Genomic DNA, 18,763 nt, shown 5'->3' on the forward strand with positions numbered 1-18,763 from the left:
TGAGAGCCTGAGAGTGTTTTGTGTTGACATTTATTATCCTGAAAACGGGATTATTAAATGAAAAACTGACAAGGAATCATTTGTCTGTGTGAAGCCTGTGAGACCACAGGGTGAAAGCGGAGTTTAGTTCTTGCTTTTCTGATTGACATCTCTGAAGAGTGATGTTGTCCTGAACGTGAGTTTGTTTCAGATTCAGAAACAGCTGTAACTGTAATTCTGTCATCGATAAATGATTCAGTGTGAGGCTTCAGAACAGGCCCTGCCTAACCTTTGGTTGATGTCCATCTGTTAAGGCCTATTTACAATTATAAATAGATATATTTAAGTATGAAAAGTGTTTGTTTATTCTCATGTTCTCCATTCCCCGCCTATCCTCACCTTTTTTCTCAATATCTCCCTCTGATACATCTTTGTCTCTCACCTTCTGCTCTTGTCTCCTAAACCCAGGGGTGTGGAACCCTACGACCCCCCAACCACAGTCCTCGTCCAGAGAAACGAGCCCCAGGGTGTATCCACTATACTCAGCAGCACTGACTTCTTCCAGAGTGAACAGAACCGCAGACTGATCCTGGAGCAGGTGGACAGCTTCCAGCTCCGAGACAAGTACATGTTTGCCACCACCACACGGGTAAGGAGACCATTGTGTTCCAGTGATTGGTAACTGGTTTGTTAGTGGACAGAGAAGCGATAGCAGTTTGATATTTAAAATAACAATAAAAACCAGATGAAAGTATAGCTCAGCAAACGTCATCATATAATCCAGGTAACTGTCCTCCATTTGTAAGCTAGCCTTACTGCTACTAATGGATCCTATACTCGTTTGGTTTGGCAGGAAACGTGCTCCACAGAAGGTCTGGCTAACTGACCACATTCTGATTTGCATTTGTCGTATTCATAGCAAATGTATAAGACAGAACAGAATCTCCAGGTTCTGAGACCAGAACTATAACTCTACAATGAAACAAGTTCAGAAAACCCAACGTGTCCAAATTAATATAACAAAAGGAACGGCAGTGAAACCATGACCAAACGTAATAATGGGGTGGATTGCCCTTTAGAAGCATAGACCTGCCTGTACCAGGTCAGTTGTGCCTGAATCTTTACGTACAAATGAGTTGGTCAGGGCTGACACATGAACAAACACGGCGTTTTCCAGGGCACATAAAAGGTTTTGAATCTGTGCATACAGATTGCCACCGTGTCCCTCCTTGGGCTCACCGTGGGGACAATATGTTAGAGCGGCAGCAGGCGGGAGCTCTGTGATCCTCAGGTATTGCTGCCAACCTTTTAAGATGGTACAGCTAAAAACAGCCATACTGTTTCCTGCCACCACCTTATCCTTTCTCAGTCAGGTCTGGGCACAGCACAACTTTAAAAGAGTTGGCTGGTGTACGTCTTTCAGGCTGGACAGAGCCAGGCTAGCTGCTCCACCTGTTTCCAGGCTTCATGCTGTTTAGAAAACAGTTGATCATTTGCTGTAGTGTTCCACCAAGGAGTCATTTTACAATACAGAAGCTTCTGGTTCTAGCTTAAGCTTGAGACCTTCCCCGAGGATTCTGGGTGTTTTTAACAGCCTGAAGTGTGATTTTGTCATTTATGCACCACTGCCCTGCTTCCTGACAGGTACCCAGACACAGACTCCTTATAAGAAAAAGAATTATTGATGCTTCAGGTTTTATTTTGATAGCAACACCATTAAAGAGGAAGCAAGCTAAGGTTAGCCTGTTAGCTGCTGTGCTAGGTAGCTAGTGGCTTGATTGGGTTAGCAGGAAAGCTAACCTTACCTTAAACCAGTGGTTCCCAAACTTTTTTTGCTAGGCCCCCCTTTGTTTCACAAGGAAAATGTTCGCACCCCCCCCACCACGCAAACACATCCTCCAACCACACACGCCCATATTTTGCTCCATTGCTGTTTATTTCACACCTCAAACTTATTGTAAACAATTAAGCAAATAAAAGTAAACTGCAATAAATTACAGGTAGTAATAGAATAAATTACTAACTCTTTTACGCTACGTCCGCACCTACACGGGTGATTTTGAACACGCAGCTGTTTCGTCCACGTAAACGGCGTTTCGAATCATCGAAAACTGAGATTTTTTTAAAACTCCTTTTTTGCGTTTACGTGTGGACGAGGAATACAGAGTTCGTTACGCAACGTCAAAGGTATGTGTCTTTTTCACGTCACGCTGTGGCCACGTTATTGTTTACATGAGATGAATTGCAGAATGATAGAGACGAAATGCTGTTAATCTGACTGTCTGCAGGTTTTACACGCAGTTACTGTCCCTCCATTTACAAAGGCAGAGGCGTCACAGTGTCATTATTTTACCTGTAGTTGTTTTTTGTCCTGTGTAATAATATTCAACATTGCATCAATACATTTTTCAAAAAATGCCTCTCTGTGCAAAATGGGTTTAAAAACATAAACAGCTGTGAGATCCTGTTTGTCTGTGATTTGAACCGGGGAACAAATCGTGGCAGGATCAGCCTGATGTTATTTGTATCCCGCTGTAACTTTACTGTATAAAGAGCAAACATCTCCAAACTGTCAGGAGTAGTGAGTCATTACAAAAAGTGTTTGTGAACTAAAAATCAAGAATGTGGGATCCTGTTTGTCCGTGGTTTAAACAGCCCAGCGCGGCTCCCGACAGGGAAAACCAATCCTGCAGGGAGACCTACTTCCGCACCTGCGCAGGTGGAGCCAAAGGGCAGATTTGCTTCACCATATTTTCTAGTCTTTGGCTCAGAATGAAGTTGGTTTGGAAAGGCGCCCCGTGCTAGCAGTGTCCAAGCGTTTTGTTTTTTTCCCCCCTTTTCATCCTGTGCCCCCCCCCCCCCCCCCCCCGCCATGGCTCTGGCTGGTTACAGGTCAGAGGTCAAGTTTTCTGAAAACTTATGAATGCAATAAATTTAGAACAAGGTGATGCAGGATTTTGAAATTCATACCATAAGTAGATCTACATCAGTATTTTTTCTTTACTCTAATCAAGAATAAGACAGGTCCCATGTTATAAGCTGGCTAGTATGATGTAGAGTATGTCAGTAACTGTACAGCACAGAGTATATACAACAATGTTGCCTCATTACTACTGCACACAGAGGGCTGTCGGTCTCTTTAATAACGATGCTTTAAACAAGTTAGGCAGAGAACCGATACTTACGGTGATCGGTTAATTATCAAGCCTTTTAGCATAGGTGAGTCACTCCCCTAAATCACACAGTGAGTCTGTTTGACTCCCTTCTTCTCACGTGTCATACTGAGCCACCTCATTTTGAAGAGGCCGGATGCCAACTCGGCTTGGGCGTGAAACGATTTCCTAACTCAGTCGCTGGGTGGCTTGGTCCCATCCCGGCTCACACCGGACAAAAAAATGACGTACCCTGGAGAGATCCCTGTTCATTACAGGGCTAACACAGAGACAGTCCACTATAGTCACAGTTACCCTGTGGACAGTACGGTTTATACTCGTACGCATGTCTGTGGACTGTGGGAGGAAGCCAGAGTACCTGCAGAACATGCAAACGAAGAGAGAACCCAGAACCTTGTGGTAGTTTTAGTGAGAAGCTTCTGAGTGAAATAACACTGCTACTACTACTGATAATGATAATAAATAATTAAAAGTTTGCAGTCTCCTGAGAGATACATGAATGACATATCTCTAATTTAAAGACCTTCATCCCACATTGACAGCACATAGTATGCACATCTGCCTTTGTGGTAGTGATGACATAAATGCTAAGATCTTGTTACCCTTTGTCTACATTTTGGATCATTTGTATTGATTAAAGCACGTCTCTGTACTTGTCAGAGCATAGATGAAAGAAAAGGAGGAAATGATGCCTCAGTGTGTGCAGGAAATGTGCACCAGTCATTTAACACTGTAAGAACCACAGACTACACTAATCACTCATCTATAAATATCCAATAACAACTAACATCTAAATCTATCTATGCAAGCTACACTAGGCAGATGTGCATCAGCTGCAGGTAGCTGCTGCAGTACTTGTTCAGCACCTGCATACAGTTGTTGCAGCATAATGAGCACTAAGCAGCCAGTTTCCCAGCTCAGCATAACGACACGCTGTCGATCAATATTTGGCTGTGGGTGCATGTGAAGCGCAGTATGTTTGTCATTGTTCACTCCAGTGTTGGTGTAGTGGAAGCCTTGGTGACAGATAGCAGAGCAGATGGTGAACATGATCTGGAGTTTCGCAGCCTGCCTCTAACAGACTGGCTTTGTCCCGAGTCGTCTTCGTGGGCTGACGGCAGCCTGTAGCTGCAGTGTTCAGATAACTGTTGATTGTCAAAGGAGGTCGGCATGAAGGATTTCAGATGGTTCATCACACTGAGCTCATAGCTGCACCCCAGAGTTACACTGCTGCTGTAATTCGGTGCCGACATGTTTTAAGTGTTCTGATGTGTAATCTCACTTCTGCGTGCTCATTGTCAGTTGATGCAGCGGTGAGCATGAATCGGTCTTGTGGGCAGCTGTCCGCAGGTTTCTGCTATTAAAATTAATGATTGGTTGAGAATGAAACGATCTTAGCGACGCAGTCTGTCGGTGTCTTGTGTTATTACAGATGCAGCTGATGCAGATTATAGGTGATCAAAGACAGCAGCGTGGAGTCCCTTTATTAATTCCCCGTGGCCAACACGGTCAAAACTAATGATTAATGCTTATTCCTAATTACTGATGTGGTCCAATTAGGGCCAGGGGTTAACCTCAAACACTGTTGTGGTTTATTTACTGTTCTGAATGGGAAACAGGAGTTTGGGGAAAAGCCACGCACGTGATTTTCTTCACAAAAATTGCCCCAATTACTCTTTTTAACCTAAACTACTAAATAAAACTTGTGGCTGCCACTGAAAAAGATCTGCACCACTGCTGATTTTTAAAAAGAAGTTAGTGCTTTAAACACTTTACAGACGCTGTGTCACTCGTTTTCACTTTTGATCTTATGCAGATCGCACAGACGCAGGGTTTCGAGGATGAACTCTGACGCACGATGTGAAACATCTTTGCATGTAACCAACAAATCAGATGAGGAAGTCATGGTTGCAGATGGCTGTGTTGTCTGAAGCATTAGTGGTCACACAGCAAGTCAACAAGTGACAACAACAGATGCCTCATTTGAACTAGTTTTAACAGCGTCTCCCCATCTGACAAAAGAAATTATATTAAATCTAAAAAATGTTTCAGATCGGAGAACAAAGTTTTCTCAAATGAGTCTGTGACCCGACTCTGATCCATGTGGGATTTGCTGACATGGAAAAGATAAGAAAGCCTTTGAGGACAACAGGCCAAAATAGTTGGAGTGCTAGTAGGGCGTGTTTGCTGAAGTATGATGTTCATGATGTTCTCGACCACGTGCCTGATATCCTTCCTGATAAGCTCAGGTGTGTTTGACAGTTCAGAGGTGTGACGACAGTGAGTCACGATCATGAGTTAGGCACAGTGGTTAGCGCTGTTGCTTCACAGTCCAAAGACGTGCAGCGAGTGGGCTAAGATCAGGTGGTGATAATAAATTGTCCACAGGTGTGAGTGTGAATAGTCGTCCGTGTTAGCCCTGGGACAGACTGGCGACTGGTCATGGTAATAATTAATAAACTATTTGCTTTTGTTGGAAAAATCTTTGAAACAACTCTACAACCCAGCTGTTTTATGGAATTAAAGCAGTGTTTGTTCCTTCTAACCAGATATCACACACCAACTCTCAGCAGCACAGTGGGCTGTGTTGTTGTGATTGAACTGTCTGTGACCTCCCTCCTCTCCAAGCTCTGTATCTGACATCTGACCTCCAGAGCTGATGGGACCTGTCAGATAGACTAGCACTGGTCTGAGTACAGCCACTACCCCGGGGGATAATGTGGATGGAGGAGATACAGAGTAATCCATCACAAAGCATCAGCTCTATTCGCCCTCGCTGCTAGCATCTGAAATCTTCCGCCTATAAAAAGGGCCGCCCTTTGGGTCTCGTCTCAGTTACTTTCTCTCCTTGTCTCTCTTTTTCTGGGACTAATAGGATTAAATTAATTGAATATCACAAGTGCTTTGGGCAGTACCAAGCTGCTTTAGCTAACTGAAGAAGCAGAAATGGAGGGTTTTATTTAACAATGGGGATCCTCAGCAAAAGAGCACTAATCAGACCTTAGAGCCCTCAGCCTTTGCTCCCATTGAGCAGAGCCATGGAAGATAACTGCTTTAGCAGATGTAACTGCAGTACCGATAAGGCCCGCGGTTATCTGGTCACCATAGTGCTACTCGTTCAGTTCACAGGTTCTGTTCAAAGACTGGAACGAAAGAGAGAGGAAACAGGAAGAGGAGCCTGGTGGAGGAATGATGCCAGTCTGCTCGTGGTAGCTGGGACTGTTGAAATCTTCAGCTCATATTCAGTGTAATCGCTACAGGAACTTCACAGAAGAGATGAGCTGCTGTTCAGATCTGTGTTTCAGTCTTAAATGTTACCTCTGAATATACTGGCATTACTCATGTTTAGTGTCTGCACATTAGTCCGTACCCTTCATCTCCATACGTCGTATCAGTTTATTTTATTTGGCTTTCAGTTTGACAGTGTGGAGAGCCGTCAAGCGAAAGCCAGCTAATCAAATCTGTTATGCTTTTCTTTTCACTCTCTGTCGTGTGCAGTTGTTACAGTGGCTGACACGGAGTGATTGATATCAGTGTATATTTACAAATGACCCCAACGAACCAAAAGCTCAGACTGCTCTGTTTCAGGCTGGTCTGTCTACCCTTGTCTCTGTATGATGGCACAGAGTAGATATTGGTCTCCTCAGGTACGTATCTCAGGCTGTGAGCACACAAGCCCCGCCCACCTGTTCAAAAATACTGTACGGGGGAGGGGGAGCCAATCAGGAGGAAGTTAGCTTGAAGGGAAGTAGCTAAAGCAGCTTGTTCCAAACGTTTTACATGGGCGGCTACACCAAGGCGACATAAATACGGATTAATCCAGTCGTGCGTCATATGAAGTTACAGTAAACAAAGAGCTGGATTTCCTTGTTGCTGGACAGCAGCCTGCAGTCAGCTGTTATAGTTGTCAACAAGTGTCACGCAGAGCAATCCCAGCCTGTTGTTCTTTGAGTCTCTCCTCCAGATTTCATGGTCTTCTGGCAGAGACCTTAGTCTTCATCATCCCAGTTGGTTTCAGGTCAGGACTTTGTGCAGACCAGTCAACAGCTCCCATTTTGATCTTCTGTTGGTAGTTTTTTACCAGGATGTTTTGGATTGTTGCCACATTGAAAGACAAAGCAGCCACTCAGGCCCAGTTGTCCATAAGGTTTTCTTTCCAAATCTGCACACATGCTCCTTTCCTGGTGATTCTTTCCACCTTGACAAGATTCCTAGTTCCAGATCCACTGAAGCACCACACTGTAATACTCCCACCACCGTGTGGGGAGGGTCTTCTTTGGGTTATACACCTCTCCCTTCTTTCTCCAAAAATAAGCAGTAAAAAAACTCTAGTGTAGTCACCTAACCAAGCAATGTGCTTCCAGTGTCCATGATCTTTCTCCAGCTTGTCCTTAGCATACTTCAGCCTGGCTTGAAAGTGTCTCTGCTGCAGAAGTGGAGTTTTTCTCCATCTGTAACCATCAGTCTGTGTCTCTGTGATTGTTTTCTTTGAGACTATAATTTCCTGCCTTGGCTAAGTCAGTCATCAGGGTCTTTCAACACATTTCACCAGAAATTTGGATTCTTTCACTTCCTTGTTTTATATACTGAGCGGCTTGCTTTGAGTTTGTTGATGACGCGTCTCGTCCAGTTCTTGCTTTGTGAGCATCATCATTTCTTTTGTTTTTGGCAGGTTGTACCAAAGGACAGCTCAAGTTTTAATATCGTGTAAACTGGGAAAAAACATCAGTTTTATCTTTATTATCCAAGCGTAGAGCATTACATAGCACATAACTGCACAGGGGCTAATAATATTGTTTTTATTCTTTCTGGCATAATTCTGTTATTTTGTCCACATTACGATTTCTAAAGAAACCTGGTAACCCTTCATGCTATGTTAAAAATCCCTTGCTGTGTTAAAAAAGCACTGGTTTTTGATTTCACAGGGGATAAACAGTATTGTCCAGCTGTACATAGATGATGTTGATATGAAATAAACACTAATTGTTGCACTTGTTGTTGTTGCTCAGATCTCTCTCATCTTTTTTAAAATGCTATACACACAGATGTTTTCATGCATTTGCATTAAAAAGGACGGAAACACTTAAAACCATCTCGATCAGAGAATTTGCAGATATAAAAGGAGAAACATGCTGGCGTTACACTGTGTAACTCTGTAACGGCAAAGCAGCAAAGTTTTTGGTCGCCTTCGTGCACAGCGTTCGGGAGAAACAAACAGAAGGCTTCCTGCCTCCGAGGATTTACTCGTGACATTTCCAGCTCGTTTCACAGCCAGTGCAGATGCTTTCATTATAATCAAATGGCAGCCTTAAAACAACAACGAAAAACGCAACAGTGAACATGTGCTCTATCTCTCTGATCTAGTCTTTAACAAACGTCACCTTGTGGCTGTTTTCTCAAACAGGAAGTACGAGGACATGTTAGGGCTGCACTTGAGTGTTATTTTTAGAGAAGTTCATGAAAAAAACTGTGAGATTTAACATAAATACTGTAACTTAACTGAGACTCAGACACATGTTTTCAGCATCTGGGATTTCTTTAATACCAGAAGGTAGTTTCTGATGACGGGGAGATTCTGAGGGTATCGCTTCATCAAGGTCAGGCTCACATGACCTGAATATATATAGTGTCAGTAGATTGCTTTGCATCAACTTTGCCCATTTATTTATTTATAATAACATTGTCCGTGTAGACTGTCCTGGATCAAAGGATCCTGTCCTCTGCTACTTTATTTAACCTCTGTTAATATTTCACAACGATACCGTAACATTTCAAATGTAAAAGTGATCATAAGGTAAACGCACTGTGACCTCACAAACACCTACATCAGTGCAGTTTTGGATGGTATTTAGCTGACAGCATTTTAATGTTGGTTTTATAATTATTGACAGTTAATAAAGAATATAAAAGCAATTATATTCGGGCTAACACATTAATAGACAAGACTATTGGTCTGTTATTATTAACAGCAGCTGATTAAAATGGATTTGAAGGCGGGTGAATATCTCACTAGCTAAAAAGTCGGGTAAAGCATGAGAACTGCTGAGTATCTGTACATGATGGATTGTTGGTTTTCTGAAGTTACAAAAATTGTTGGTCCCCCTTTGTTGACCCAACAAGCTCATAGCTGGGTAGCATACCCACTGTAGATGGACACAGTCGAGTCCTTGTGTTGTGTAGAGGACCCAGAATTGAGCCCTGTGGAACTCCGCCACCATCCTTAAAACACACCATTACACATGTGGCACAAGGATAGAATTCTTGTGAGTTTTTGGCTTTTTTTGGATAACATTTTAGTCTTCCTGTATGTCACAGTTGATTCTTCTGGTAGACTGTGTTCCATTTCACACTGTCCTAGTGTCTGCCATCCGACATCCGAGTTGATCTCAGGTCCAAGAATCTCTCGTTTCAGGGATCTGAGAGACCAGGAACAGTGTGTAATGCAAAGCTTGCTGACAGCTGCTGTTGGAGGGGAATATGTGGTTGCAGTGGAAAAATATATAGTTACATGTGAAAATACGTTCTACAGTCCAATTTTCCTCTTGACTCACAAAGTAACCTGACATTAAAACTGTGATTACACGGAGTGTGAAGAAGGAAACTAATTCATTTCCAAACCCACAATTGAAACAAAAATCTAAGTTTTGATGGACTGGAATCATTTATTTACATATTATTATTATTATAATTGATAGATGCACACATTTTTGTTGTTCTAGCTGCAGACAAAGCCAGGCTTCCTGCTACTTGTATCTTCATGCTGAGCTAAATTGAGTATTTAGCTCTTACATTAGAAAATGTTATATTGTAAGCTTATATTTTATGATTCTCATGTCATTTCCAGCTTATGAACATTAAGCTAGGCTGCAGTTATCTGTCATTTGGTAACATGGTGTGATGAGTCATTCAGTGTTTATTGCCCCCAAAAACATGTCAGAGGTTCTCCTCCCGTTCCTGTTGGTACAAATCTAGGATTGACTCTTTTCGTGCAGCATGACATGGATTCTGACAGTCCAGACAAAATGAATATTGGATGTGCAGCTCTGCTCTTTAAATTCCATCCTGACTTCTTTGTTCAGTCTTTATTGCTTTCTAAAGCTGAGCTCCTGCTCGCTCCTGCTCGCTCCTCTCTCCCACTATTCTTCTCTTCAACTCCAGAATCTTTTTTTCCCTCCCTCTCTTACTGCAGTTACCTCATTTCACTATTCTTTTAAAACCTTCTTTCTCTAGAGGACGTTGCTCTTATAGCCGGGTGGTCCAGCCTAATCAGAAATAATATAACGAAGCTGCTTGGCTCTCCGCAAACTTGAACTGCATCCAACAGCAAACTGAATTTCCAGCCAGGAGAGCGGAGGGTGAGACGGGAAAGGTACAGAGTACATGAGCTGTGGAGACAATGAAATTAGGAGTACAGAGTGGAACGTTAATAGGCACAGAGGGCTGGGTTATTAACAGAAAGGAAAACATCTCTGAGCGTAGACTAGAGCAAACAGGAGATCATTCTGTTTGCTACCACAGGAAAAACAAAGCAGGATCTGTATTCCCTGGAAGAACAAAGATATCGTCAGGTATCAAGGGACAGTTGATTTGGTGAACATAGAACAGGAAACCTGAGATAGTCGGGAAAGGATGGCAGAAAAAGTGTCACTGTGAAGAAATGTATATTGTAGATTTTGAATAGGACATCTGCACTGACGTCCAGAAGCGTCCTGTCAGTGCTGTGTTTGGAGCAGCAGCCCATACTGGAGTCCTAATATTGTACAGATGTTAGTGGAGTCATTTACAGAAGGCCTGAGGTGCACATTACTAACACAGTGATATTATTTTGAAAAATATGAAATATGAGTGCAGCCAGTAGTTTTATGTGGGATGTAAAATATGCTGTTTGTCCGTCCATGAAGTTATTTTCTCCTTTCAGACGGACGAGAAATCGCTGAAAGAAAGATCCTGATTTCTCTGTGCGACTCCTAAAAAAGGCCAAATCGATAACAAACCAACTGTGACAACAGGAGTCAGGACAATTACACTTCAATCCAGTGTGCGTGAGTGTGTGAGTGTGTTCACACACACACACACACGGTCATGACAGTGAAGATGTGCTCTTGGAGTCTGAGAGACTTTTTAATTCAGCTCGTTTTAATGATTTGTCTCTCAGCTGTTGAGCTCTGTACCGCGGGGGTGTCACAGCAGCAAAACATTATCAGGACAGTCCACATAGTCTCTTCTCCTAATTTCAGGTCATTTTCACGGCCTTGCCCACACACGGCACTAGTGCAAAATAAATAGTCCAGAGTTCCACGGGGTCTGAAGAGCCTCTTCGGTTCATCTCAGTCTTCCAAAAGCCGTCAAAGCTTTTTACATTTGTTCTGTTGGGATTTCATCATGAAGTTCTACGTTAGAATGAAACCTGTGTGCCAACTCCAAGCTGTAGCTGCCGAGAAACTAAATCTGAGGAGAGGTTGAGTGATTTGTTTTGTATCTATGTCCAGAAACTGTTGGGAAGCCACGAACCATCATCTGTTCAGCTCTGGGTGTCCTACAACCGCCAGCCAATGAAAGCAGCCCAGTTTATGACCCGCCATCCAATCACAGTGAGTGTTTTTTCTTGTGTTCAGAAGTGCTTTACCCAACACATTTGTCCGTGAGAAAGCAAAGGTACAGTCCCGTCAGATGGTCTTAAATCAGTCTCGTAGTACAAAGCACACAGCGAATACTGAGGACTGCAGAAGCCAATGTGTCGTTTCCAAACGTGCAGTTCTTCAAATGGCCACTGGAGGCCGATGCCAAAAGTGAAACCTTAGACTGTCATGTTAAAATACCCAACCTTAGCCAAGAAGCTAACATGTTTACAGGTTGGTAGAAAAAACATTTAGTTCTCTTTAGCTAATTTCCCAATTTATAAGAAGTGTACAGGCTTTATCATTTTATAAACTCGCTCAAATATTTGTCATGCTTAAATTATGGGAGTGGTTGATTTAACCGACTAGTGTGCTGGAACACGAAGCTGCTTGGACTCAACTCGTAACTTTGAACCGTATTTGTAGTGCTGGAACATTTTAAACTGATAAATAACACAACTCACTGTTTGTTTCACAGGTTTTTGATTTAACTTAGTTAACCTGACACAGTTTGTAGAAACAGCTGTTAACTAATAACTAGGAACTTCAAAAACCAACACGTTGGGAACCAAAATCTTTTTGCTGAGGCTTCAACACATGCATCCTGAAACTATGTGTGATGTCATGGTAGCTACAGCTTTTATATAAAGTCTGTGGTGCAGAGTGTTTATGCTGTTACTGCTGATGGTGTCAGTTTGAACAAACATAAGGATATTCTTTATTTATTCATGAAATGTTTTATTGTCAGACCTTTGGTTAAATAACTGTACAGTATTGCTGCAGAGAGTACCTGAATAAGTATTGACTTTCACTCGGTGTGTGTTCACAGCTATAAACAGGGTTTGCTAAGAAAGCAGCTTCAGCTCTGTCATTTTAAACAGGATGTGTGATCTGCGCTCCCGGTTGCAGCTACATTCATGCAGCCTTTGATGCTGATTCATGCATACATGCATATCTGATCCATCAGAGAGCCATGTGACCGGTTACTCAAAGGCCTCAGGCTGTAAGCACAAAACTTTGAAACTGACTCATTAAGGTGAAACTCCTGGAAATAAAGACGTCCAAGGTGTAATATAAGACTAAATGTGTGTTCTCAGCATATGTGTGAGGAGCACACACAGACAGCAACAGCAATAAAAACATTGAAACATAACAGCTGAACATTCGTTGTTCCCATTTCTAAAAAAACATTACACAACACGTTCCCATTTCAGAGCATCGAGTCTAATCGGACTTTTAAGCCGGTGAACTATAGATGACCCCCCCTCTCCCCCCCGACCCCCCCACAGGAGTACTACATAGCAGATGCATCTGAGGACCAAGTGTTCGTGTGTGTGAACCACTTGAACAACGTCACACACCTCTACATCTCAGACACACAGGGTCTCGCCTTCTCTCTGTCGCTGGAGAACGTGCTGTATTACAGTCCTGAGAGCTCTGGCAGCAACACACTCATCAGGTACTGCACACACACACACACACACACACACACACACACACACACACACACACACACACACACACACACACACACACACACACACACACCTACCTGTTTGGATACAAAAGGGCAAACCTCTCGTTAACAGATTGTCAGGCTAACTAAAAACACATAATCCAGTTTCAATAAAAATCCTTTGGTGAGGGCACTGCAGTGGATTTGGAACATACTGAGATCTGTTCAGTCCCTGCTGGGTCCATATATGAACCATGTGTTGGGCACTGCACAAGTACAAAGAGTGTGTGGACAGCATGAGGGATAAACTTGCCATAGCCAGGTGTGCAGAATCATATCCAGACTGATGTAAGTAGACTCAAAGTTGTAACTGGGCCTCTACAAGGTGCTAATGTAATGGTCTGAATGGGTTTGCTCACCATTGTAGGTGCTTGGGTCCCACAGCCGAATGTGTCTGGAACACCTTCATCCAGCCTGCCTCCTTACAGGCGTCTGGACCGTCTCAGCTGGCTCTTTGCTTTTAATGCTTTAGTGATTTTTCCCCTTTTCCTTTAGATAAGTAAATGAGCAGATCACATGATGAACCAAATTGTACCAGCAGATAAAAATGACTGCAGTCTGTACCTGCAGGACAAATCGAGCACTATCTGCAGCCTTGCCAGTAATTGAGTTGTTCCCATAGAAACCACAGCAACTGACAGGAAGGCCTCTTGCTGTCTTTACAAATGCTTGGTAACAGTATAGGTTTTGCAAACACTTGAAAGCAGTACGTCCTTTTCTAATAGTGCATTCAACTGATAGCTGTAGTCATTGTTTGCCTTCTACATAATCACGAGGACGATCTGGTGTTAGTTTTGCAGAGGCAGTCCCAGTGTTGGCTTAGCTTCCTGCCAAAGCTGATTGTTTCTGTTTATCCAACAGCGTCTGCTGTTAACACTTCTCTGTCTTCTGTTTCTCATGACTCATTCTGAAACAAAGCATCAGACTGTGAGTTTCATGCTTCCTGTTTACCTCTCTGCTGTGTGTAAAAGTTGCCTCATGTTCTACGTTTGAACAACTTGATGATATTACTTTCTGTGCTTCTGTGGTTCTGACTGAAATCATCTTTAAAGGGTCCAAAGCGTGGTCCTGGGATTGGGTGTTAGGAGGACTGGTAGGCTAAAGTGTGCAAAAGTTACAGTTAGGAAAAACAAACTGACAGCAGTGTTCAGTGGACAGGGTGGGAGTGCAAACCAGAGCTCTATCATTGAAGTAAAATAATGAAAATATGATCACGTTGAATAAAAACACAATTCCTTCCTTCCTTTTAAATATTGTAAATAATTTGTATTGTTGTATTGTAGAAATAGATAATTACCTTGACATTAAATATTACAGAATCACCTCAGATGTTCCTCTCTGACCCTGCCACCATGTTCGCGTTTGCTGCGCAGGTATTTTGCCAATGAGCCGTTTGCAGACTTGCACCGTGTGGAGGGGCTGAGGGGCGTCTACATCGCCACGCTCATCAACGGCTCTGTGAGCGAGGACAACATGCGATCTGTCATCACGTTCGACAAAGGAGGGACGTGGGAGTTGCTTCAGTCGCCTGCTACCGACAGCCTGGGCGGAACCATAGACTGCCAGGTACGCCAAGTTTAACTTATTGCTTTCAGTTGTTTCTTTCCCACAGAAGCACGAAACATAAACTTCTATTACTTCATCAGATTTCCATTTGATGGATTGATTAGTTGCCACTAATAGTCCTACATTACTTTGTTGTCTGACTAACAGAACCAATAAGCTCAAATCTGCTGGAACTTTTTGTGTTCAAAATTTCTCCACTTTTCTCTCGCTCTCCAACACCACAGCTCCAAACCATGACAGAGCTGATGGCTGTAGACGTCCTCTGTATGTCTTGATAATGATTTGAACTAAAAATTTGACCTGATGCAACAAAATTATTTTTCTCAGTCCAATTCGTTTCCCAAGTTAGACAAAATCTCACATTTGTAAACCAAGAAAGCTGAAGCTGGACGTTGCATCTTCAGTGTTTTGTTACTCACCCAAGTGGCTTCTTCAGTCCAGAACTATCTGAAGCTAGTACATGAGAGCAAACTGCAGGAACAGCTTGAAGTCTCTGGGATCTCCTTACCTGAATGACTGAGCATCCAGTTACTGCTGCCTAAAATCAGCAAACACAAGTTTGTATCACATCTCATGTTAGCTGGTGAAACAGTTTGGTGGGTTAGCCAACTAAAATTTCCACTCACACTTGATTTCAGTATTGACACGTTTGCAAACAAGAAGATTAACCAGCTAGTTATCATATATTTTGCATGAATTTGCCGATTGTTAGTTCTTAATATTAGTTAATAAAGCAATTTGAAAAAGGCCAGTTAAGCTACCAGGTCAGCCCTGGGAGTTAGCTAACCCCTAAACACTTGCTTGGTGAGCTAAACTGGAATTTGTTCTCTCCCCAACCAATCACAGCAGATGGCCCCGCCCCTCCCTGAGCCTGGTTCTGCCGGAGGTTTCTTCCTGTTAAAAGGGAGTTTTTCCTTCCCACTGTCGCCAAAGTGCTGCTCATAGGGGGTCATATGATTGTTGGGTTTGTCTCTGTATCTATTATTGTAGGGTCTACTGTGCAATATAAAGCGCCTTGAGGTTACTGTTGTTGTGATTTAGCGCTGTATAAATAAAACTGAATTGAATCGTTCGTGTTAGCAGGCATACTAGTGTTAGCTAAGTTTAACCACGAGCAGGAATCTTAGGGTAAGATTCAATGACCCAATGTGAACTGCTGATGTCGCAGAAAAGCTCAAATCGGGTAGATATGAATCCTGTGAATTGAACAGCTAAGTGTCATCTAACTTTTCTCTCGTCTGCTTTTCCCTCGTAGCTCAGTAAAGGTTGCTCCCTTCACCTGGCTCAGCGCTGGAGCCAGTTGTTTAACATCCAGCTAAGAAGAATACCCATTTTATCCAAGGATTCTGCACCTGGACTTATTATGGCCACAGGTGGGATAACACGGAATAAAAGTTTTTCTTGGATTTCATCGATTCCTCATTATGAATAGATTTCTTTCCCCCAGCTCATTCGACCTTCCTGTGTAGGACGCAGACTACAAGCAGTGAAGTCAAACATTGACAGATTTTAATGGGTCCAACACTTTTGTCTCACACTCAGTTTACAGATGGTGAACTTAAACTTTCAAACTCAAGTCAAATTATAGTTGCACTACTAGAAACCTCTGGGGTTGTTGTGAACAGGGAAGAAATGTCCCAGAGCTTTGACGAAAGCCTAAGAGCTAGATGAGGAGAGTTTCAGTGCCATCTGTTGGAGGATGGCTTGTTGTACTTTTCAGTAACTTCCTCTTGGTTTATGATAACACTGATTCAAATATCCAGTGCAAGGCAAACAAGTCTGTGATGTTTGAGATGCCTCTGTCTCTCTTAGTATGTGGCCACTTCCTGTATTGCTGAAAACACAGGAAATAGGATTGCACCTTGTGAGATATGTGTTAGAAACTTGCTTCATGCATCATTGTTGAAACATCTGTCCTGCTTCTCATTACAGTTACACAGTTGCAATTTAAATCTCAAAGACATAAATAATGTGAAAACTGTTACCACATGTTCAATTCTCATGAATTCCTCAGAGCGAAGTGGAAACAGTGTCAGTGCTGCAGAGACATTATGGCTGCAGTTTGAGTTGTCTCTGCCTCGTCACAGCTGGTCGAGAGCACTGATTTGTTGATACTCTGCAGTGTTTAGGAGACTGCAACCAGCCTGTCTCTTTAATTAAATTCTTATTAGATGATGGGCATGGAAAGAATGCAAGAAAAAGGGAGGGTGAGCGGAGGAGGAGGAAGGAGCGCTGCCAATTGCTGCCACCATGTGCTTCATTATCGCTCTCTTAGATAGATGGGCTAATTACTGCTGCAGCACCCGGCGGGCACTTGACGGGTCAAACACAGTCCTGAGTGCAGGGATGAACATGCACGACCACCACAGGAAACACTTTAGTTCCATGCAGTTTAACTTCTTATTTACAAAATATTAAATATCATTGATTAGTCTGTGCTGTGAGTATACACCAACATTAAAACCACCTCAGTGACATCGGGTACGTCTCTAAGCCCAAAGTCCTCACATGAAACCGTCGCAGTTTTCCTGGTTCGGAATCATGATGTTGGCAACAAATCCTTCAGTTGATGTAGATCGCACCTGGATCCCGCCTCCATCCGTCCTGTTTCACTGTCGAGGTTTCTCATTGTTTTGTTGTTGGCTTCCATTGGTGTCAGTTATGGTCGGTCTGTTATTGTCTTTGTAGTTCAATTTATTTAATACAAGAAAAGATATTGTAATGATATTTAAAATGCATGCAGGAACATTTACACAACACGTCTACAAAACACATCAGACTATCAAGAGAAACCAAAAGAACCAAAAAAACTGAGATAAAACACGATAATGTTTAGAAAAAGCATAAACTATCAAAGTAAACAGTCGACTTTTAAAACACGGACGAAACCATGAAAACCACAGACACCATATGAAAATTTAAATAAACCAAACAATGATAAAATCAAGATGAAACACAACACAACATAGAAATGTTGGCAAGTTTGAACTTTAAATGACAAAGTTGTGCATTCCTCTTTAAAATTATCGCGAAAGTCACCTTGTTTTTACAGTTAACACAGAAACATTGCAGCTGTACACAACCAAACACGCTGGCTACTGAAGAATATCTCATTTCCTTCCTTGGAAAACTCTCGGATCGTTTACCCTCTCTGCTGGGTACAGGGTGTTTTCGCTCTGCCAGGCGGGTGGGTGGTCATGCAGATTTGTGAGTTTGTGAGGTGAAATAGGACTTTGAAATTGACACCAGGTGTTCAAATCTTAGTGACCATGATGATGTCAGAGGCCAGGTTTTCTGAAAATCGTGTGACAACTCGCATAGGTGCGATTTAACTTGGACACCCGATGAATGCGATAACTCCAGAACAAGGCGATGTAGAATTTTCAAATCAATACCACAGGTGCAGCTACTAAAATTCTGAAGCTTTCCTGAACGTACGCAGACTCCTACCACAGGTGTAAGTGCTAAGAGGCTGACGAGTAGCTCTGACGGCAACAAGTATGTTTAAAGAATGAGTTGATGTTGAAGGCTGGTTTATTTAAGATATATTTTGTATCTTATCTCTGTTAACATGGTGTACAAGGAATGACTGTCCCACAGTAATTCCCGGGAATATTTGTTCCCTTTGATATTGGTAAGACCTCAACGCAGTGATTATGTGATGGATTTGTGCCGAACTGAAGTTCAAGACTGTATTTGTTTGGTGGCTTTCTTTAAGGCTTTTTAAAATAATGTTCACAAGAATTGCCGGTTCCCCTCGAGTATTGGCAACACAAACAACAAAGGCGATTGCTGAGAGATCACAGGGTTTTATTCCTGTGTCCTCCCGTCCATGTGAGGGGAACTCTTAGAGAGTCCAGGGTCAAAGGAGTGATGCTGGAGAACCTCCAAGGGTGTGACGCAATGGTCTG

At 42.6% G+C, this 18,763-nt stretch overlaps 1 protein-coding gene across 2 annotated transcripts in view; it reads left to right on the forward strand.

Annotated features, from left to right (window-relative positions):
* Nucleotides 1-18,763, forward strand: part of sorl1 (sortilin-related receptor, L(DLR class) A repeats containing) — a 90,757-nt gene that overhangs the window by 37,753 nt on the left and 34,241 nt on the right. For both annotated transcript variants that reach the window (XM_085244700.1, XM_085244699.1), the window contains exons 6-10: nt 448-628; nt 11,642-11,743; nt 13,060-13,229; nt 14,660-14,852; nt 16,108-16,225. In XM_085244700.1, the coding sequence (XP_085100826.1) occupies nt 448-628; nt 11,642-11,743; nt 13,060-13,229; nt 14,660-14,852; nt 16,108-16,225 (764 nt within the window). The remainder of the gene's footprint in view (nt 1-447; nt 629-11,641; nt 11,744-13,059; nt 13,230-14,659; nt 14,853-16,107; nt 16,226-18,763) is intronic.

The sequence above is a fragment of the Mchenga conophoros genome, linkage group LG14 (genome assembly GCF_057382185.1).
Source record: "Mchenga conophoros isolate Kocher_MC1m ecotype Shallow Benthic linkage group LG14, M_conophoros_male_GT1.1, whole genome shotgun sequence".
NCBI lineage: Eukaryota > Metazoa > Chordata > Actinopteri > Cichliformes > Cichlidae > Mchenga > Mchenga conophoros.